The following is a 23,732-nucleotide window of genomic DNA, read 5'->3' as shown; positions in this document are numbered from 1 at the left end:
AATGGGATAGTGTAGAGATGAGCTTTACATTGAGTTTAAAAGAGGAGAATGTGTTTCTACACCTTGTTATCACATATTTTATCTTTCTTTGTTTTATCTGGTGTGACCTTATCAAACACTCCCAGGACAGATATAGCACAGAGTTAGATGCAGAACAAACACCTTCTACTCTTTTAAACTCAATGTAAAGCTCATCTCTACACTATCCCATTCAAACACTGCCAGGACAGGGACTGCATGGGGTTAGCTACGGAGTAAAGTTCCCTCTACTCTTTCAAATTGCAAGTAAAGCAACTTCAATACTGCCCCCAACAAACACTCTAACAGGACAGGTACAGCACAAGTAAAGCTGGCTCTAACTCTTTTAAACTGAAAGTGAAGTTCCCTCAACACTGTCCCCATCACTCTCTACTATTTTAGAATGAAAGCAAAGCTGCCTCTACACTCTCCCAATCAAACATTCCCTGGGTAGGTACATCACGGGGTTAGACTCAGAATAAGGCTCCTTCTGCATGGATGTGCAACATTCTCATGATCAAGTACTATGAAGTACTGCTAAATTATGCCTCATGCCAGTTTATGCAAATTTGGGGCAGTTTAAATGTGGATCTGTCACAAGAACATAAGAACTAGGAGCAGGAGTAGGCCATCTGGCCCTTCAAGCCTGCTCCGCCATTCAATAAGATCATGGCTGATCCTTTCGTGGACTCAGATCCACTTACCCGCGTTCTCACCGTATCCCTTAATTCCTTTATTGTTCAAAAAAAACTACCTTTTTTTTTAAAAAGCATTTACTGAAGTAGCATCAACTACTTCACTGGGCAAGGAATTCCATAGATTAACAACCCTCTGGGTGAAGAAATTCCTTCTCAGTTCAGTCCTAAATCTGCTCCCTCTAATCTTGAGGCTATGCCCTCTTGTCCTAGCTTCACCTGCCAGTGGAAACATCCTCTCTACTTCTATCTTATCTATTCCCTTCATAATTTTACATGTTTCTATAAGATCCCCCCTCAATCTTCTGAATTCCCTGCAGTAATTCTTTTTGTTACTGTATATATCGCATCATAAATGAAGAATTACGTTTATTTGATGTTATCTGAAGAATGGTAGGTTTTTTTGGACAGTCTTCACAAACACATTTATATTAGCAGAAAGCTACCTCATAAGCTAAAACTGCTTTAACAGTATCACATTTTAGTTATCACATGTGTGATCATCACAGACAGTAAAACATTAATAGCCCTTATTATCCACTACCCTCTCCAAAATCATTAATAAAATTCAGGCAAAAAGGGTGGACTGAATTACAAAAGATTGAAGGTCAACAACTAAGTGGGTTGGGTTAGATTTGGCATATGTAGGAGATGACTGTACTGGACCAATTGCCTGTTTTTGTACGACAATAGTTTGGGCTTTCTGGGCATCTTTGGTTTCAACAATAATTTGCCATTGTGCTAGCAATTTTCATGACCATTCAAATTGAGGAGAAAGGATCTCTTTAAAAACTCCCAATGTTAAGAAATTTCCCTTTAAAAGGGACCAAAAATTAGAATGTGTCTTTAAAGATGTTAAATATTAATTTAGGGAAAAACAAAGCCATTTTCTTTGGCCCTCTGTCAAAAACATCCCCCCACAACCAATTTAATTCTTCTTCCTATCTCAGCCAGATTGCTCACAACCTTTGAGATCAATATTTGACCCTGAGCTGAGGGTTCAATCCCATAGCTTCTCCGTCACCGAGATCATGTACTGTCACAATGTAATAAGTCCTGTCTTTAACCCTGCCTCAGCTATCTGCTCTCTGTCGTTCACATTTTTTTACCTCAAGATGTGACTATTTCAAAGCTCTCCAAATATACCTTCTGTAGTTAATCCAAAACTCTGCAGTCCCTAAATCTCCAACAAACACTCACAAGATAGGTACACCTTAGGGTTAGATACAGAGTAAAGTTCCCTCTGCTCTGAAAAACTGAAAGAAAAGCTCCCTCTATACTATCCATATCATGCACTTCCAGGAAAGGTACAGCACAGGGTTAGATACAAAATAACACGATCTTGTGCCAGTCCCCATTCACCTATCACTCTGTATTCTCTTTGACTCACAAATGGCTACTGGTCTGGCAAAGCTACAAATTCATCCTTAGGCTCAAATACTACCATGGCTTTACTCCTCCATTTCTTTGTAACCTCTTTCAGCCCTATAAGCTTTTGAGAACTGTATATTTCTCCAACTCTAGCCTTGACAGGCTTAAATGCCCACTTATCTTTCCTCATGATTATTGACAATACCTTCCATTGTTTAGGCTCCAAACTCAGGAATTCTCTCAATAATCTTTTGTTTTGTAGAAGTTCCTTAAAATCTTTACTTTAACCATACTTTCCTGTCCTATTCTTTGGCTTGGTGTCATTTTGTTTTGTTAAGTTACACCCCAGTGAAATATCTTTCAGATATTTTTCTATATTAAGTGATTTGCAATTTTTATAATGTTACTCCTTGATTGAAAATTCATCCACAGAACACAGGAAATAGGAGCAGGCCCTCAAGCCTACACTGTCATTCTGTACGATTGTGGCTGATCTGTCCCGAGCTTCAATTCCTCTTTTAATCCAGCTTCTTATAGTCCTTACCTATTTGATATTCCAAAAATCTACCTACTTCATTTTTAAATACTTCCATGACTTAGCCTCCACAATTCTCTGGGGTAGACAATTCCAGACAGACACAAAACTCTGGCGGACAAATTCTTTTGCATCTCAGTTTCAATTAAGTGACTTATGCTCTTCACTATGTTTCCTAGTTCGAGATTCCCTCATTATTGAAACATCTTCTCGACATCTAACCTGTTCAGACACCTCAGAATATTTAACATTTCAATGAGATCACCCCTCATCCTTCTAAACACTAATAAATAAAGGCCTAATGTGTTTAGCCATTCTCAATATATCCAACTCCTTCATCCTAGGAGTCAGCCCAGTGAATCTTATTTGAACTGCCTCCAGTGCCAGTGTATCCTTTCTTAAATATGGAGGCTAAAATTATATGCAGTACTCCAGGTGTGGCCTCACCAACACCCTAGATGTTTGAAACAAGACTTGCCTATTTTTAAACTCCAATTCCCCAGCAATGAAGCCAAATTCCATTTGCTTTATTAATTACTTGCTACACCAGATAATGTTTTATATTTCATGAAGAAGACCACCCAGATTCATCTGTACTGCAATTTCTTGGAATCTCTCTCCATTTAAATAATAGTCTGCCTTTTAATTCTTCCTCCCAAATTGCCTAACCTCATACTTTCCTACATTAACCTCCAACTGTCAAGTTTTTGTTCAAATACTCAACATATCCATATGCCCTTGCAGATTCCTTATGTCCTCATGACAACATGCTGTCCCATTTATTTTTGCATCATCAGCAAATTTGGATACATTACACTCTGCTGTCTCCTTCAAGTCATTAACATAAATCGTAAATAATTGGGGGCCTTAGATTGAACCTTGTGGCACTCCATTAGTTATGTCTTTGGAAACTGGAAAAAAATCCATTAATCCCAACATGTCTGTCCTTTGTATGTTAACCAATCGTTAACTCATGCTAACGCATTATTCCCACAATTGCGAGTAGTCAAGAATGTTTCCTTACATTTCCACAGTGATACCCACTGCACTGCTATATTTGTCCTGCTCCACTGTTGAAATCCTGGTTCATACCTCATCATTCACAAGTTGAGTTTTCTTAAAATCTCCTTGGTTGTCTGGATGCCTCAGCCTTTTACAAGCTTCAATTAATCAAAAACACAGTAGCTCAGGTCCTATCATTACACAAGATCTCATGTCCCTTTCATATCCCCTTCATCCAATTCCATCCAAGCTCCATTAGTTCCCCATTGCCTTGTGTGCAAACTCTAGAATACTTTGTGTTTTGTCCAGGCTCCGTCAGTCATTTTCCTTCACTTACATCCCATAGACATTCTCGACTCCTCAACACCCAAATTCTTGTCCCATGCTCCATCTGCACTAGCATAGGTCTACTGTCCTCTATATTTCCCTCAATATTTACCTTTAGCAAACAAACAAACTGTTAGATTTAAACAAACCTTTGTTTTGCCAACTTCATCTCTGCTATCAAACGTAAATGCTTTGATTAATATTTTGTTTGCTTACTTTTGGAGTTCTGCCCATCCTTCAAGATAGCTTTTAAGTAAAATATCTTCATTCTTTGTCAAACAAGCTTGGAATGCAGCTTGGACCCGACTGATTTGAAAATTGCTGTTGTGACACTTCTCCTTGTGATTTTTATCCACGGAATTCAACGACTTTGAAACATCCACGTGCTGACCCCATTCAGAAGTATGCAAGAACAAGAATAGACTATTAAAAGGCGGTTAATTAAACTTAATACCTATAAACTTAATAATTTCTGGAACATATTATCTGTAATAATCTGTTCCTTTCCTCTCTTCTCTTTGTCCTTTATGTCTTTTAATGCTGCCTTTCTCTGTAGTTCTTTGGTGTAGGAATTGCAGAACATAGGCTTGCTGCATCTCACTATTATAGATACAGTCACACTGTCAAGGCTTGCAATGCCCTGCATACACAGGTCACTTAATTCTGCATTTTATAATCTGAATGAAATATCAAATACTAGTTTTTAATAATACCTTCTTTCATTTTGCTAAGGCATTTTCAAGTATTTCAAAGTTGCTTTTGCAATGTAGGGGATTACAGCACAGCAACTTCTCATAAATGACAGCAAGACCAATCACTGAATTTAATCATGTTGATTGAAATGCCAATATACTGGAAGAATTCCTCTGCCTTTTGGAAAGTGCCCTGGGATCTTACATGTCTACCTGAGAGGGCAGAAATATTTGGTTTAATGTCTCATTTAAAGTATAGGCAGGGTTGTCAATAGTTTCATCAGGAATCTATATTGAGACCTCAATAGAATAAGAATATTCAAGTTGCTGAAGACTGTAAGATTTGTGCTTATAGGAGCAGAGTTGCAAAAGGGACAGCTGACATTTAAAGGGGTAGGAAGTTGGTGCTGGTTACATAAACTACACTGAACTATATCTAGGTACACTCCTAAATACCTAGATACAGTGTTCAATTCTGGACTCTACACCTCAGGTAGAACATATTGGCCACTGAAGAGGTATGGCACAGTTATACCAGAATGATCCAGGGATTTAGAAAATTAAATTGCGAGTTCATGAAATTGATGGGTAAACTAATCAAGGGGTTAAAATGACAAAGGAATGTAACAGGGTAGGTACAGACAAATTATTTCATCTGGTTGGAGAAACCAAGGGGTCAGAAATATCAAAATTACAGACAGTCTACTCTGGAGTGAAATCAGCAAGCGTTTCTTCTCACATAAGCTAGTGGAAATCGGAAATTCTCTCCCTCAAAGACTAGTGGTCAATTGGAACTTCCCAGAGATAGTTTTATTTGTGTTAAGTGATGTTATGAAAGAGAATGGAACAAGGAGATACTGAGGGGGTTTATATGGTGCTGAAGTAAAATTTGCCTTAATTTAATTGATTGGTGCAAAAGATTACAGAATTTAAAAGCTTAGATTCGGGTTATTCTGTCACTGTTTACGCAGCTCGCTTTAAGAGGAGAGAACGCATCCAGTAAAATCTTTCCTGATGGGTATAACTTCCATTCTTGTGATTCAGTTTTGCACCTTATTCCCATGCACCTATATCTTCTCTATAATGTGGGGATTAGAACTGTGCACAGTACCCTCCTCAGTGTGATCTAACCAAGGTTCTAAGTTTAACACAATGTTTCTGCTTATTCATTTCTTTCCCATTAAGATCAGATCTCAGCACTTTGCATTTTTATAGTCTAGTTAAGATATGAATTCATCGTAGATTTAAATTATTCTGGCACAAAATTATACAGTTCCCTATTAGCAGGTGAAGGTCCTTTTTCTGATTAAAGCACCTTCTTCAACGGATGCAGAACATCATCAATACTGTACAGACATACACTGACATTAGGAAAAAGGGTTTGGTATTCACTGCCAATCTTACCTTGTTTTCATGATGCTTATTTTCCCAGATTTCAGTCTCTGATTTCTGAGCATTTACCTGATGAGATTGGGCTGCAGGAAACAACAAAATACTAAAACAGTTGTTGGACTTTGGTGTATACTGTAATCTGGATAAAACTGGTGTCAAGTAGGCATAGCTTCACACGGTAATAAGCTATATAGCAACCTATATCTGGTCAACTTCCCATGTATGGTGAAGGGAAGAGTCTGGAAACTGTCATGCACTTTTCATATATGGGCATCCACTCTCTCAAAGGCCACCAGTTGACTAGGAGATCCAACATTGGAACAGCTGAGCCAGGTCCGCGTTCTACAGCTACGGCAGCAAGTGTTTGATATCAACACCTTAATAAGTTAACAGCCCTGATATGTGGTGTAGTTGTCATCACTGCATTCCTGTTCTGCAGTGAGACTTGGACTGTGCATCAGTAACATGTTAGAATACTAGAAAAATTACAAAGTCTCCAGTCCATCCTACAGAGGGAAGAGGGAAAATCACACAAACATTAATGTCCTCCTTGAAGCCAGTTCCACAAGCATACAGGAAAAACTGCTGCAACATCAATTGCCATGGATTCAACACAGTGCTCAGCTGCTCCCCACCAGCTCCAATCCTCCGCTCTCAAATAACAAGTGTTCCAGGAGAACAAGGAAAACACTTCAAAGGCATTCTGAAGCTCTCCTTGAAATATATCAGCATTTTAATTAATGACTGTAGGAATCTGTAACAAATGTTGGCAATCTTCCTTTGACAGCACCTTACTCAAATTTACAACCTCTACCATTTAGAAGAAAAATAGCAGATAGTCAGAAGTCATAGAATAATACAGCATGGAAACAGGCCCTTCGGCCCAAACTGATCCATGCTGACCATGGACTTAGCTAGTTCCCATTGTCTACATTTGGTCCATATCCCTCTAAAGCCTTCCCATCCATGTAACTATCAAATGTTTTTTTAAATGTTGCTATTGTACCTGCCTCAACCACTTTCTTTGGTTGCTGGAAAAGTTCAGCAGGTCTGGCAGCATCTGTGAAGAGAAATCGGAGTTAATGTTTCGGGTCCGGTAACCCTTCCTCAGAACTTTTTGGGTTCTGAGTTCTCTTCACAGATGCTGCCAGACCTGCTGAGCTTTTCCAGCAACATGTTTTTGTTTCTGATTTACAGCTTCCGCAGTTCTTTTGTTTTTTTACTGGAACTCATTGTGTGAGTTGTGTTTACACCATTGCTTTGGAAATGATGGGGGGGTAGGAACGATCAACCAGTAACAGGTAACTCATTGGTTTATGCAATTGCCGTGTTGGGTGTCAAAGGACAACAGCTCTCTGATTGGCTTCTGGGCAAGGGAGTATCTTGGTGCTTCACAATCAAACGGGAAAAGTCTCTGGACTGCTCCAGAGCAAATTCTGTGTTTTTACCTCTCTGCAGTAAAAGTACCTGAAACCTGAAAAAAAAACATTTATTTTCTCCCATCTGAACATAAGAACTAGGAGCAGGAGTAGATAATTCAGCCCCTCAAGCCTGGTCTGCTGATGCTGTTGGCTTTAACCAGTAACTGAGAGACTCTGTAATTAATCACTCCTGTGAAGAAGTGAAAAAAACCTGAGGAAAGGGAATTGAAGAAGATTTTCCAGGATATTGCTTGGATGGGAGAGTTTTAGTTATGAAGAAAGATTATATAGGCTGCAGTTGTCTTACTTGGGAGCAGAGGAAACTGAGCGGAGACATGATTGAGATGTATCAAACTATGGGGTGCATAGACAGGAAGAAACTTTTCTCCTTGAAGAGATCAATGACCAGAGAGCATATGTTTAAGGTAAGTAACAAAAGGTTTCAAGGGATGCGAGGAAAATCTTTTCAATCTGGAACTCACTGCCTGCAAGGATGGTAGAAGCAAAAACCATCGTAACATTTAGATGTGCACTTGCAATTCCAAGGTGTACGAGGCTATCAGACAAATGCTGGAAATTGGAATTAGAATACTTAGATGTTTTTTTTTTTGACAAATGCAGACTCAATAGGCCATAGGGCCTTTTTCTGTGCTGTAGACCTCGACAACTCCAAGGTCTTAGGAAGCAAAAGGAACATCTCACCAACCCTTGTGCTCTGGTGCTTTTGAACCGTTTCCCCAGCCAAGCAAAACCAAATGCTCAGTACAGCATGCTCATTTGTTCTATTATTGCCATATTAATCCACATCCTTTGCAGTTTAACATTTTCTTCACATCTAAACTGGTTTTGTGTCACAGGGGCACTCTTAAATAATGGAGAATATTTCAACTTCCAGGAGAATAGCAAACATATCACAAGCAATAATGTATCTAGGAAGGTATCTTCAGTCTTCAGACCTAGTTGTAACTGATGGGATGCTGCTGCATACATCCTATGTCCAAGTGGGTTGAGATGGAATCAGGGTCCTAAATGACATAAATGACTCAGACAAAATGAGAATGAACAGGGGATTTCAACCACTACATTGCAAGTAGTCAATCACTCACTGAGTTTAGGGAATTAATGGTCCCTCAATGCTACACAAGAATGGGACCTTTTACAATTAAATAGGATAAAATGGTACTTTAAGTGGAGTAATGGTGAAGAACTAAAGGAGACTATCAAACCAATGAGCTTACTCAAGGAAGGAACCCAGAATCAGTAGCTGTTAATAAAATGGATTTTCAAGCCAGTTGATGCCTTTTGTTTTCTTCCTCTTTTGTATGTCTTGAAAAATGGTTAAATTGTGCAACCAAAGTTCTGGGAGACTTGGCTGTACTGACAGATGCTACTTCGTCACTGGACATTTAGAGTGCTGCTTTAACATGTCTATTGCACGTACACCATTGTAAGTGTGCTGAATGTGTGAATACACTGTCAAAAAATGCCTGATTGATCTGTGTTGCAGGCAGCAGCCTCAGAGACCTTATAGTGAGTCTTGCATATATGGGGCATGGGACAAATAAATTGAATTTGAAGAGTAGCTAGTCACTTCAATGGTCCTGGTGATAGCCATAAACAAATTGCAGAGGAATGAAGTAATCACTGTCATGAAAACTGAACGAGGCCATGATGGAGCCCACATGCTGGGCACAGAGAGGCTTTTTCAAAGACTAGTGTTCTGTCATGCTGCTGCTGATTATAATGTGGACAATACTGAAGATAGAATGCTTCAACCAACAAGGAATCATTCACATGCTTGATGAAGCAGTTGGATATAACCAAGGCATCCTACCCACCCACCTCAGTGAACACTAACTATCCCATCTATGGCAGGGCTTGTGGATCCAGATTAGATCAACAGACACCTTAGCACCCACAACACCAACTGGAAGAAAGTCATCCTCGATCCTGAGGGACTGCCTAAAAAGGAAGGGAAGATCAGTATCCTGCACATTTCCTCAGCTGCGATGGCACTATGACAATGTGGTTAAACTCCTAGTTACTCTAAAGAGCATCACTGTGTGGCATGATAACTACAACATCAAATTTTCCAACTAATTTCTCCAGGCAGTTCATTAACAAACTGAACCGACATTTTCCTGTCTTTAGCTGTCAGTATCTATGATCCTCATAAATACAGATTTCCATGGAAATGGGAACATAAAACGAGCAAGTAGCATAAGTTTACAGTCCCCAATGCGTACATGTACTTTGATAATCCTTTATACTTACAAAGGTTAACGCTTGTTAGATAGATAAGCAGGAGGAGGACTATTACAAGTGGCAGAAACCGGAGGATCTTTCCTTTACTGCACTTCATTCCCTCCTTATTCATTGTGGGGAGATTTTTAAATCAGATTTGCAGACTTAAAGTGCTGTCAGACTGTGTTCCATCTTCTCACTGCTTGTGAATAAAAGTCTTATTGACAAAGTGAAGCCTTTGTTCCCTCTTGTGAAATGTCTAATCAGTGTTTTGCCTATCACTACAAATAAAGAGATTCCAAAGTCTCATTTCCCTCCCAGCAATCATGAAATGAACACACTGGAAAATTAAAAGGGAAATGTGTGCCTGCAGCATTAAAGTGCTGTAACATAATACAGGCACATAGAAATACTCTATTGCAGATAGATAGTGTTACACTCCCAGATATGAATAAAAGCATGTAAAGTACACAAACAAACTGCCCAAGCTTGATCATGCTTTTAATAAAAACAAGATTACCACAGTGCTGGAAATCTGAAAGAAACACACATTTGGAACTTCCTCAGAGAAGCGGTTATATTCGACTGGAACTGTAAACTGTTCCTCCCTCCAGAGGCTACCAGACCTGCAGTTTTTACAACACTTTGTTTTTAAATACAGTTTTGGCTTTCCTGGCCACTGGGGGCTATTGATAGACCTGGCCTGGTCACTGGCTGAAATTTTCCTTTTGATAGTTCTGCAGATGTGAAGATGGCAATAATTTAATTCACCTAGTGGTGAGGTGGTGGTGTAGTAGTAGTAACATCTCTGGACTGGTAATTCAGATACCCCAGGCTAATGCCTTGGAGACATGTGTTCAAATCCCACCACTGCAGCTGGTGAAATTTAAATTCAGTAAAAAACTATCTTAAAATGTTGTAAAAACCCAGCTGGTTCACCAATGTCCTTGAGGGAAGGATGTCTTTTGTCCTACCTCTGTTGTCCTACCATCTGGCCAATAACCTAGCCAGCCACTCCAACAACCCATTAATTATTCTAAAACCTGGGACATCCACAAAACTAATATCTGAGAATCTCCCAGCATTTGACTTTCACAAGATTTCCATCAGCAGAGCTTCTGCTCAAATCAGTGCAAAACCGAGCAATGGAGAACAAGTTAATTACTCCAAAATCATCATTGTTGGGCTCTGTTACTCATTTGTCAACTGCCATTCACTGTGTAGTAAAACTCTATTAATGAAACTGGACACTAGCTTTGCGTAAACAGATGGCAAAAGATAAATTATTCAAATGGATAGAATCCATTACTTAATTTTCACACACACCCATTACACAGCAAAATGTATGTAGTCCTAGGTGAAAACCTTTCCCTTTTCTAGTCCTCTCTCTCTAACATTGCAATGCTCTACTTAATCAATGCTGCCACTCATTTCCCCACTTTCCTTCCTTCTCAGTTTTTGTTGAACCCCTTGCGATTTATCTCAACCCAAACTGATTCTGACTTTGATACTTCAAACCAAGAATAGCCGTCTGGTGTATAGATCTCATGCTTGACTAACAAAGCTACCCACCTCCTTTTGCTTTCTTCCTGTCCTTCCAAATCCCCTTGAAAGTGTCTTGGCCTAGGCAACCATATCTATATATAATGACAATGGTACATATTTATTTCAATCTGTGCTATCAATTCATCTATTTTTGTTAAAAACATCAATGTCCAACGTATCTGTTACTTTTCTGCAGACTGAAAAAGAGGTTCATATTAATCAAGAACAATCTAACCCATTCTACTCATTAGCAGTGGAGTTGAGTTGAAATTTGGAAACAGCATGAGTATCATCTGTCTCAATTTACTTAAAACTGAACTGCTGAGAAACAAACTGTCTCAATAGACGGCACTACAACCAAAAGTAACATTCACATATTTGAGACAATAATGCTCATCTATCCTAGAATAACCCCGGTCAATTTCAGCAAATGCAACCAGGGCAGAAATCTGAAATCACAGGAAAGTAAATAAATTGACAATTGTGATGTAATTTAAAATAAATTTAATAAGAAATGAAATTTCTACTATTAGCTCGCTTTAACTGCCCTATTCTCCAGTTTGTTTTTGCTTATATTGAAGATTTGCGATCAGAGCTCGATTTGCCATGGACACCAGCTGCTGTTGGGCTTGAAGGCTTCCCGTGCAAGGATTGCACTCGCCCATGTAGTGGCACTTTTCCACGCCCCATGTTTAACCACCGGTTCTGAAAAGAATAGCAGTTGTTCAAGTATCAGTCAAAATAATATTTACCTACTAGCCTGTTGTGATCTTCTGCATTCTCATAAAAACATCACCCATCATACAAGTCACACTATCCCACTTTTAATACAGGGATGATAGTAAGCTAACCTTCTTCATTCTTCTGCAGCCTTCGAAATGTATGACCAGACTATTCTTCAAATCTTTCTATTGTCCAGTGGATAGGACTGTCTTTGCCTGGTTCAAAACAGTCACAGTCAAAGAATCAATTGTAATGGCTCTATTCCTATTCCCACAGCTGTTTCTAGATCTCCCCAGACATAATTTCCTGGCACCTCCTGTTTTTAACCCATAAGCTGCCACCTGGCAATGTTATCAAAAGCACAACAGCAAACTCCACAGATACATTTTTAATCAACCTCTTTTGACATGCGGCCTGACCTAGTCCTTCTGTCCAAAAGGTAAGGACTCTACTACAATGCACAAGACTGTACAAATTCCACATATACACTGACAAAATTCAGCTCCACTTAACTAGCAGCACCTCTTGATTCCTCCACTATGATTCGCCATGTTGCTTATCAGACAAAAAGACTTGGAAATCTTCATGGATTATTGTGAAGACCAAAGCCATTGTCTTCAGTCCCCACCAGAATTTGTTTAACCTTATCTTTAACAACCTCTTCCAGGCAACTGTCTGTGATCAAACCAACTGTCGCAAACCTTTCAGACCCCAAAAACAAACTTGTGATCCAATATCTTCTCCACCACCAAGAACCTAGTTTCCTCAGTTGACTGGATGACTGGTTTGTAACGCAAAGTGACACCAACAATGTAGTTTCAATTTCCACATTGGCTCAGGTTATCATGAAGGCCCCACCTTCTCAACCTTGCCCCTCACCCGAGGTGTGGTGATACTCAGGTTAAACTTACCACCAGTCGTCTCTCTCTTATGAAAGAATAGGTCTATGGTCCTCTTGGACAGTGGTAACTTTTTCAGAATATCGGCCTTTTCTGTCATCATCTCAGCCCAGTCTCTACTGAAATCTTCACTGCATTACTTCTGGAGTTGTCTATTGAATGCATTCTTGCTCCCTCCCATCTTCAACACTACAGAAATTTCAGGTCACCTAAATCTTTACTCACTGGATCCTTAAACACTTAAGTCCTGTTCCACCATCACTCCTGTGCTTGTTGACTTACACTAATCATTGATTTGGCAACACCTCAAGTTTTCAAATCTCTCCATGGTCTTACTTCACCTCCTCTCTAAACTCCTACAGTCTGCAACATCCAAGATCTCTCCACTTCTCTATTATAACCTCGTGTTTTAATACCTCTAACAATATCAGCTATTCCTTCAGCTACCAGGGTCCTAAGCTCTGGAATTCCCTTCCTGTACCTTTCTCCTAAGACATTTCTTAAAATCTATTTTCCAAGCAAGCTTTTGATCACATTTTCCTAATAACATTTTTTATTTTATAATGCTCTTCCAAATCACTTTAGGATGTTTCATTGCGTTTTACTTTATGCAAAGTTGTTATTGTATTTGGCATGTCATCAGACAAAGTTTGACAATTGTTCTGCAAAGCAGTTTGAACATTTAACTGATAAAAACACTATCTATAAAACACAAGTTGTTGCTCCTCCCCACTTACATTGCTTCCACTGCCAGAAAATATTGTTGTTAGGCCTGTAGTCTGTTGTGTCGGCCTCAGGACCTTTCCAGCTTTCAGCTCACACAACAGCCCTTCGTTGCTTGAAGAAGGGGATGTCATGTTGAAATACACTTGCTCTGCAAAGTGAGTGAAATAATTTGTATATTATAGCCAGGTATATGCTAACCAGAGATTGTACAATACAGTCACCTATATGCTAACCAAGGGTAGATTGTCTGATATTCACCAGACTAGGGACAAGTAGAACAATAAACTTGTGCTAAATATGTATTAACATAAAGATGGACTACACAGCAGATAGCGAATAAGGTTAGTGTCTCCTCAACCTGACTTGAACATTTACCATCAGCACAGTCCAGTAAAACACCAACAACCTTGGTCTGTTGAATGGAGGTATAAAATTAAGATTTGTTCTTTTTGGGTAAACACATACATAGGAATTTCATATTATTTTGTCCAAAGAGTTTAATGCTGGTGTTTGTTTCTAAATAAACACTCTCCTGCCTCATTTCATTTCAGCCAATCACATAACCTTCTACATATGAGCGTATACTCAGTAATCCAGAAATTGTTAAGATAAAGAAGATGAGAGGAACAGTTTTGGAATAAAAGTTTCAATTGACACAAAGTTTGACCTGAAATTAAAACATTTGCTACTCCAGTCATTCTGGTGTCTCAATGACTGAGATTATCATTTAGTAATGAACATTGGATAGACTTGTATTGTAGGAATTTGCAGAGTTGAGATTGGCTATATTCATTCTACATAGCAGCCCTACAAAATATGCAAAAGGTGAGATTGAATTTTAATGTTTTGTGTTTGAAACATACATCAGTATTTAACACACTCTTCTGTTCATTTTCAAAGCGAAACTTCCACAGCTGAACTGACCTTCACTTGGAAAACGAATGGGAGATGTCGTCCCATTACATACTGGCGGAGAGGATGTTAGAGATTTGGACAGTGGAAGGGATGTCGGCACTATCCTGTGGCTGTAAGATGATGGAGAGGAGTCCTGAAATGTTAAAACAAAATGTCATTAATGGCAAGGTTGATTGAAGAGAACATATAGACCAAACATTCAGTTCAGGCTCCCTGCATCTCTCTATTATAAACATTTCAGTTGAAATGTTGTGCCAATTAGAGAAAAGTTGCTTTTCAACTCTTGAATTCTCCATTTCACAGGACATTGGAGTCACTTTAAAGTTGATTTCTTGCAAACACTTTCTCCGGCTACCAAATGCGCCCACAGGAACTGTGTGTAAAAATGCTGAATGAAGTTCAGGGCAAAATTTATCAATTGAAATTAAACTATTGGGGGTTGGTTAGCTCAATTTGCTGGGTGACTGGTTTAAAATGCAGAGTGATGCCAACAGTGTGGGTTCAAGTCCTGAGGGTCACCATACCGCAGATGAAGAGAAACGTTGAAAAGGAAAATCCTTCATGGGGACTTCAGCTGGTGCAGGAATAGAAACATAGAAGATAGGAGCAGGAGGAAGCCACTCAGCCTTTTGAGCCTGCTCCACCATTCTTCGTGATCATGGCTGATCATCCAACTCAATAGCCTGTTTCTGCTTTCTCTCCATAACCTTTGATCCCATTCACACCAGGTGCTTTCCTTAGTCATCTCTTGAATATATTCAATGTTTTGGCATTAACTACTTCCAGTGGTAATGAATTCCACAGGCTCACCACTCTTTGGGTGACAATTTAGGATGGAGATGAGGAAAAATTTCTTCACCATTACTGAAACCCCCATTATCAACATCCTTGACGTTACCATTGATCAGAAACTCAACTAGACTCACCACATAAACACAGTGGCTACAACAGCAGGTCAAAGGCTAGGAATACTACCCTAAGTAATTCACCTCCTGATTCCCCAAAGCCTGTCCACCATCTGCAAGGCACAGGTCAGGAGTATGATGGAATACTCCCCACTTGCCTGGATGAGTGCAGCTCCAATGCATTCAAAGGACACACAAATCTGCCCATTTGATTGGCACCACATCCAGAAGCATCCACTCCTTACACCACTGTCACTCAGCAGTGAACTATCTACAAGATGCACTGCAGAAATTCACCAAATATCATTAGACAGCACCTTCCAAACCCATGACCACTTCCCTATTGAAAGACAAAGGCAGCAGATACATGGGAACACCACCACCTGCGAGTTCCTCTAAGCTACTCACTGTCCTGACTTGGAAATATATCACTATTCCTTCACTGTCGCTGAGTCAAAATCCTGGAATTCTGTCCCTCATGACATTGTGGGCCAACCCACAGCACATGGACTGCAACAGTTCAAGAAGACAGCTCACCATCACTTTCTCAAGGCAACCAGGGACAGGCAATAAAAACACTAACCCTATCGCAAATCCCATGTCCCACAAATGAATAAAAACAACACTTTCATGGTCATCATTTTACTGGATTCACATTCCACAATCCGTCATAGGATTCAAACCTAGGTCTCCTGGCTGAAGAATCTAGGCTAATATCACTAGGACATCATCCATTAGCAGCTTGTTGGACAGTCTGTGATTAGGTGGCAGTTCTGAAAGAGTACCTTACTCCTGCTAATTGGGTTTCAGGAATCACTGGCAAGGCCAGCACTTCTTGCACACCTTTAGCTGCCTTGGCAGGTATTGGTGGGTCATCATCTTGAACTGCTGCAGAAGGTGTGGTTTATACAGTGCCCTTTTAAACAGTGATATTAAGAGAAAACCACATTTTTGTGGCATTGCAGTCACATATACCTGTCTGAGTAAAGACAGCAGATTCCTCCAGCTGCAATAATCATCAATAGTAATGCAGTTGAGTATTCAATAACAGACTAACGGCAACATTTATTGATAACAGTAGCTAGTTTTAAGTAAGCTTACCGTTTCATTTTCCATGCTTCTGTTTGTGGGAAATGTCCCTTGCGCTGATGATAAGGTAGCAATTATTCCAAACTTTTCTGAACAGTGATCAATTCTCCATTTTAGATACAATTCTTCCAAAAGCAGGAAACTGTTATTTTCTTTCAGAGGAAATTTCAGAACACACAGTAGTATTTGCAATAGATATTCTGGGATTATTTCATGAACTCAGTCACACATCTAAAATAATGAGCAAAAGCATCAAGGGAGAAATAATAAATAGAAAAGGGCATCAAGGCTGCATCTAAACTCCAGCCCATGTGTACTCTATCATGGACTCGTCCCTTCTCGTTAGTATGTTTCAACCGACAAACGCAACTCTCACCACGCACCAAATAAGATCCTTCAATAGCTTATGTGCTTCTTATCACTTCTCACCAGAAACTTCTTCAGGCAATTGCTGCTTCAGCCTTACAGTCTGCCACAAAGAGATACCAAGAACTGCAGACGCTGGAGTCAAAGACAACACAATGTCGAGCTGGAGGAACACAGCAGGTCAGGCAGCATCAGAGGAGCAGGAAAGTCGATGTTTTGGGTCAGGACCCTTCTTCAGAACTGGGGAGGGGGAAAAGGGAGCTGGGAAATAAATAGAGGGGGGGGGGGGGGGGGCGGGGGAAGGGTGGGGGGGGGTGGTGATAGGTGGATGCAGTTGGGGGTAGTGGGGATTGGTCAGTGGTAAAGATGGGGTGAATAGGTGGGGAAGATGATGGACAGGTTGTGTCAGGTCAAGGAGATGCAGATGAGAGGGAGGGTTGGACGTGGGGAGATTTTAAAACTGGTGAATTCTATGCTTAGGCCATCAGGCTGTAGGCTGTTGAGGCGGAATATGAGGTGTTGTTCCTCCAGTTTACATGTGGCATCATTGTGGCACTGGAGGCAGCCCAGGATGGACATATCATCAAGGAAGTCCGGTGGGGGAGGGTTAAAATGGTTAGCGACTGTAAGGTGTTGTCGATTATCGTGTACAGAGCGCAGATGCTCCAAGAAATGGTCTCCGCGTCTGCGTGTGGTCTCACCAACGTGGAGGAGGCCACGTCGGGAGCAACGGATGCAGTAGACCAGGTTGGAGGATGTACAGGTGAACCCCTGTTGGACATGGGAAGTTTGCTTTGGCCTTGGCTGGGGCGGGGAGCGAGGGGAGGGAGGGAGGTGTATGTATGGGCATGTGTAGCACCTCCTGCTTTTGCAGGGAAAGGTACCAGGGGTGGTGGGGTTAGAAGGGAGTGTGGAACGGACGAGGGCGTCGCAGGGTGAGCGGTCCCTACGAAAGGCAGATAGGGGTGGAGAGGGAAATCTCTCTTTGGTTGTGGGGTCAGATTGTAAGTAGTGGAAGTGACAGAGGATGATACGCTGGATACAGAGGTTGGTGGAGTGGTATGTGAAAGTAGGAGAGTCCCAACCTGAAACATCGACTTTCCTACTCTTCTGATGCAGCCTAACCTGCTGTGTTCCTCCAGCTCCACACTGAGTTGTCACAGTCTGCCACTAATTGTGTTGTATCAAAGATATAGTAAATAATAATGAATGTGGGATCAATAATCCAGAAAGGAGGAAGATGCAATTTTGGAACAGAGGTTGCAATTGCACTCTATTAGCACCTGAAATCAAAGTTTGACAATAAAGCTTCGTTTTAGTGCAGTGTTTGCTGTAGTGCCATAATGGTAGAAAATTGTCCTTTTGGAGCAGCTCTATTTCAACAATATTTGTCACATCACAAAAGACTGGAAAAGATGCCCTGAAAAGATAAATGAGCATTATAAATTATAAATTTCATTTTCTGACAGTAAGTTCCAATGAACACTCACTAACGAAAGTAAAAGTGCAGAATATCCCTCCCTCACAAATGTATCCCTAGCTGCATAGAAACTGTAGTATTTTTTGCCCAACATGTTTAATTGTGAACAGGAATTACAGCAGAATTACATTTTGCAAGGTTCCCAATCCTTTTTCTAATGAATATATCCCCCTTTTTAAAAAAAAATTCATATAGCAAGTAGATTAAGCAATGGGTTACCACAGGGATTCAGTCACAGCTGTACCATGTTTGATAATGATAGAAGTGTCAAAATCCAACTCAAATTGTCAATAGTTATACAAAAGGAACATCATAAAAGCAAATGCACCTCTTAACGGACAATGTGCCTAGCATCAGCCTGAAGTCCTCCTGCAGAACACTGCAACAGGCTTCAGGACACTGATCTGCTTGACACCTTCTAATTAGACAATGCCATTAATTTCTTCAATGTTATTCTGAAATGCAGCTGAGCTTCAGTTGTCAGAATAAGTTGGATCATATTTATCTGGTGTATGAAGATCAATTTCCTAAAATATATAATTCTTTACATATTAGTAAATTTGAACTTGCATATTCAGGTTCATAATTTTTCTTGGAAGCCATTAACTGAAACAGTCAAACAACCAAAGGAAACAGGCAGCTGGGACCCAAGTTAACAAGGAAATGAACAATATATCTGCTTAACTAATCAGATTGAATGACTGTGAAATAAACAGCACATAGATGAAAAATGAAGTATATATGTATGCGTGAATTCAATGTCAAATGAAGTAGAACCAGAGAAGATTGGAAATAGAAAGTGTGTGTAAAAAAACACAACAAAAACTCCCAATAAAAACTTCTAACAACTAAAAACCAAAGAAGTGAGATGCTGGACGTTTTCCAAGGTTCAATTTTATTAAAAGAGAGATTGAATGGCAGTAATCAACACTGAGTCATCAAAATACAGCCTACACCGAAACAGAAAAAAACAATACCCTATGGTTCCTTTCATTGGTACTATCTCACATTTTTAAAAAAGTCAATTATGGGATATGAGCATGGTTGACCAGGCCAGCATTTGTTGCCTTTGCCCATTGGCCTTTGGATTATGACAGCAAGCTGCCTTGTTGAACCTCTGCACTCCATGTAGTTAAGCTGTTAGGTCAGGATTCGAGGATTCTGATCCAGTGATCCTGTATTTTTAAATCAGGTTGGGTGTGCCTGCTGCACTTTTATCTTTTGGATGATTGGTTTGGGAGGTACTGTTAAAGAAACCTTGGTGAGTTGTTGCAGTGTATCTTGTAAATGTTGATGGAAAGGGTTGTAATGAAACAAGTTGTTTTATCCTGGTAGTTTTGAGCTTTGAATGTTGCTGGATCTGCACTCACCCTTTTTAAGTTGCTCATTTTGGACCAAAAAGGATAGATCAGGGTACTTTCTAGATGGTATGAAGTTAAATACAATGGATGTCCAAAGGGACTTGAGGGTTCAGGTTCACGGATCTTTAAATGTCACAAACAGGTACATAAAATAATCAAGAGAGTTGGCCTTAGTATCCAGAGAACTGGAGTACAAGGATGCATTGTTATATAAAACCTTGGTTAGAGCCTACTTGGGGTCCTGTGAGCAGATCTGGGCACCACACCATAGGAGAGATATGACAGCCTTGGAGGGACTACAACTTAGGTTTACAAGAATGATACCCAGACTTCAGGGGTTAAATTACAAAACAGATTAGGTCTGTTTCCTCCGGAATTTAAGAGAGTAATCTTAGTAAAGTGTTCAGGATATTAACAAGAAAAGACAGGGTAGATAAAGATGAACTATTTCCACTAGTTAGGATTTCTAGAAGTACACTATAGTGTAAGAATTAGGGCAGATCATTCAGGAAAGATGTTAAGAAGCATTTCTGCACAAAGTGTGATAGATGTTGGAACTCTTTCTCAAATGATAGTGGATGCTATATGAGTTGTTAATTTTAAAATCAGATTTAGATTTTTTTTGTTAAGCAAAGGTATTAAGAGACAATGGGCCAAAGGCAGGTAAATGGAGTTAGGCCACAGATTGGCATTATCTCTTCGAATGTTGGATCAGGCTTGAGGGGCTGAGTGGCTTATTCCTGTTCCTGTGCTCCTATTCAACACACCCAAGTCACAGGCAGGCAGAAGTCTTTGGGGAAATTGCTTGCTAAGGAATGTCCTGGCTCTGATCTGTTAAAAACTGTGGCTACTTCATTCAGTGTGTCTCAATTCATTTAATTTTTTTTATCCATTCACAGGATAAGGTGTCACTGGCTAGACCAATATTTATTGCCCAGAGGACAGTTCAGAGTCAACCATGTTGCTGTGGGTCTGAAGTCACTTGTAGGCCAGACCAGGTAACAATGGCAGTTTCCTTAGGGAACCAGATGGGTTTTTTTTGTTTTTTTACAACAATTGGCAATGGATTCAGGGTCATCATTGGACTCAATCTTTTTAATTCCACCATCTACCTTGGTTGGGATTTGAACCCAGATCGCTTGAACATTATCTGGGTCAACAGTCCAGTGCTAATACCACTAGGCCATCACCTCCCCATCCTGCCTTGCTGAAGTAACCAACATTTATTTATAAATAATGAGTGTCCATTATTTTGACAGCAAATTCTGATGTTTGTCATTTTTTTGGATATGGGTGGATTGGCAAGAGTTGACCATCCTAAATTGCTACAGGTGATGGGCTTTAAATCAATGCGGTATTTGTGGAGAATTTGTTCCCATCATACTACTAGGTGTGTTAGATTTAGGCTCTTGTTGTGCAGTGGGAGTGTCCCTGCCTCTGAGAGAGGAGACCTGGGTTCAAGTCCAATGTGCTCCAGAGGTGTGCAATACCACACCTGAAAAGGCTGATTAAGTGATATATGGATTGGGGTTGCAACAATCAGCAAAACTGCACTTTTATAGAGTTAAGCAGATGTCCCTGTAGTAATGCTTAAGTGGTGGAGCACAGCGTTCAAAAGGTTTCAAGGGCTCAGGTCACAAGTTACTCAAAAGATGAAACACTTGAACCCTGCTGTTGTTGATACTTATTGAAGTTCAGCAGTAACCTTTTACATGTTTACAGCAAGAAACCTGGTGAATGTGGTGCTACTGGTGATCACGAAAGGTTTTTGAGATTGCATCTTTGAGATTATGCTCTTTTTAAAGGGGCACCATGGTTTAAGTGACTCCATGTAACGATGGCACATTCTTGTAAAAGGATTGATGAACCAGGAGAAACCTTCCTTCAATTGTATAAAAACTTGGTTAGACCACATTTGGTACAGAACTGGTCCCCTCACCTGATGAAGGGCGCTACACTACCACAGAAGGAAAGTTCACCAGACTTGTTCCCAGGATGGCGAAACTATACTATGAAGGGAGATTAGACAAATTGGGCTGATATTTTCTATGGTTGTGAAGAATGAGAGGTTATCTCATTTAAAACCAACAAAATACTTAAAAGTCAATCTTTGGTTATGTTTAAAATAGAGATTGATAGATTTCATCACCAGCAACTTACAGGGTAGAAGGAAAGAGCAGGCATGATGGGCTGAATGGCCTCATGTTTGGATCCTGATTATTCTCATGAGTAAATACAAAAATTAATTTAAATGACCTATTTTAATGAGTAGTTTGTTAAAAGTAGAGTCACCAATGAAAGATAACAAATCATCTTGTGACCATTTTATGCAAACACCTTGGTTCCTCAGACATCATAAAATCCCTATAGTGTAGGTAGAGGCCATTCAGCCCATCAAGTCTGCACTGACCCTCCAAAGATGATCACCCTCTCTCCCCATGATCTCGCATTTCCCTTGGCTAGCCCATCTAACCTGCACAACCCTGGACACTATGGCCAATTTACCATGGCCATTTCACCTCACCTGCACATCTTTGGACTTGTGGGAAGTAACCAGAGCACTCCGGTGAAAACCCACACTGATACAAGGAGAATGTGCAAACTCCACCAGACAGACAGTCATGCAAGGCTGGAAGTGAACGTGGGTCCCTGGTGCTGTGAGGCAAGTGTGCTAACCACTGATTTCCACCTTTCCTCCCAGCAGATTCGCAGGATTTTGTACGGGCAGCATTAGTGCTAGTACTCCAGTGCCTTGAGATGTCGGCTGTAGACAGTCAATGTCTCAGAACCACAGAGGAGAGCGGGAACAACCACAGCTCTGTAAACTTGGTGATCTTGGTGTCAGACTTATGCTGTCCCCAAATACCCTTTTCCGCAGTCAATTAAAGGAGGTAGGAGCTTGATGACTTACACAGACACAATGGACAGAAGGAGCCTCTTTCCATGCTCTTAAAAACCCCATGATTCAATTTTTCACAATTTGTAACTGAGCTCCCGCTCTAATCCAGATTAAGCAGCCAATGGCCACAACAATGCTTAATTCTAGATGGGAAAAGTTTTATGTCTAGTGGCATTTTTTCCCTCATCTCCAGTTTCAGCCTCGTCCAGCTCTGCCTTAACAGCTGGTCCTGATGGATTGAGCCTCGAGTGTGCACTCCGTTTAATTTGGATTTTTTGGTCACCCTCCGGAGTTCAATGTCTTGTCAAGACCCTGACTCAATTGAAAAATCTAAGCGTGTATTGCATCCTAATTTGTTCCCCATCGCCACCCCCGATGTACTGCTTTAAAATGCCTGATTCTATTAACCAGGTCTCTCAGATGTCTCTTAAAACGTAAGATACAGGTTTGCTCCGGTTGAAATGACCTTTAGTTTCGTCGGTTATTGACAAAGGTCAGTGGGGAGTGTGCACACTGTACAAAAAGGTAACACCCATAATTGTTGACTTCAGCATTTATTTTTAGAAGCCCAGGTGAATAGTGAAGGCCCAGAAATCGGGGCGGGGGGAATGTATTTCTTTATAAGAATGCAGAGGCTACTGAAAGAGATGAGATCACACTTGGGGTTTTAAAAGCTCAAATAACACAGGGTCCCCGACACTGAGCAAAGGGGAGAAAGATTTCCCCTGTCTTACCTGCGATTGTGTGGTCTGGGTCTGGAACACTGTCAATTCTCCCTGGACCAGGCAGAAGGCGAACAACAGCAAAAGGTGGAGGAGGGGGCTGGGGGAAAGAAAACGATATTTTCGCCAGTCCTTAACGTTAAAACAACTGAACGTGGAGCTCCCGTCTCCACCGGCACCTGCTGTCGGTCTTGTAAATTATTAACTTTGTTTCTGTAGAGGAAAGGAGGCTGAAACCATAGCAACACCTTCGGGGCTGCCGTTGAACTTTCTTGGCTGGGAGTAATCACAAGATCTTTAATTAGCTGCGTTAGTCTATGGGTGCCCACTATCTGTTTCAGCAACATTTAAAAGGGCAACATCCTACACCCACTGGGGCCAGTAAGGACACAAGTTTCGCCCAAA

At 40.5% G+C, this 23,732-nt stretch overlaps 1 protein-coding gene across 3 annotated transcripts in view; it reads right to left on the bottom strand.

Moving 5' to 3' along the window:
* Nucleotides 1–23,648, bottom strand: part of LOC109929789 (ceramide-1-phosphate transfer protein) — a 25,019-nt gene extending 1,371 nt beyond the window's left edge. Inside the window, exons 1-7 of one of the 3 annotated variants that reach the window (XM_048620139.1) lie at nt 23,340–23,648; nt 16,512–18,285; nt 14,515–14,638; nt 13,602–13,738; nt 9,728–11,947; nt 6,045–6,115; nt 4,165–4,334 (exon numbers count right to left, since the gene is read on the bottom strand). In XM_048620139.1, the coding sequence (XP_048476096.1) occupies nt 4,165–4,334; nt 6,045–6,115; nt 9,728–9,830 (344 nt within the window). In that variant the 5' untranslated portion in view covers nt 9,831–11,947; nt 13,602–13,738; nt 14,515–14,638; nt 16,512–18,285; nt 23,340–23,648. The remainder of the gene's footprint in view (nt 1–4,164; nt 4,335–6,044; nt 6,116–9,727; nt 11,948–13,601; nt 13,739–14,514; nt 14,639–16,511; nt 18,286–23,339) is intronic. The other 2 variants (XM_048620141.1, XM_048620140.1) reach the window with 2 other exon arrangements.
* Nucleotides 23,649–23,732: the final 84 nt, after the last annotated feature.

The sequence above is a fragment of the Rhincodon typus genome, chromosome 45 (genome assembly GCF_021869965.1).
Source record: "Rhincodon typus isolate 14 chromosome 45, sRhiTyp1.1, whole genome shotgun sequence".
Lineage (NCBI taxonomy): Eukaryota > Metazoa > Chordata > Chondrichthyes > Orectolobiformes > Rhincodontidae > Rhincodon > Rhincodon typus.
Note: the sequence above shows the minus strand (reverse complement) of the source record. Positions and strands in the feature narration are given on the sequence as shown.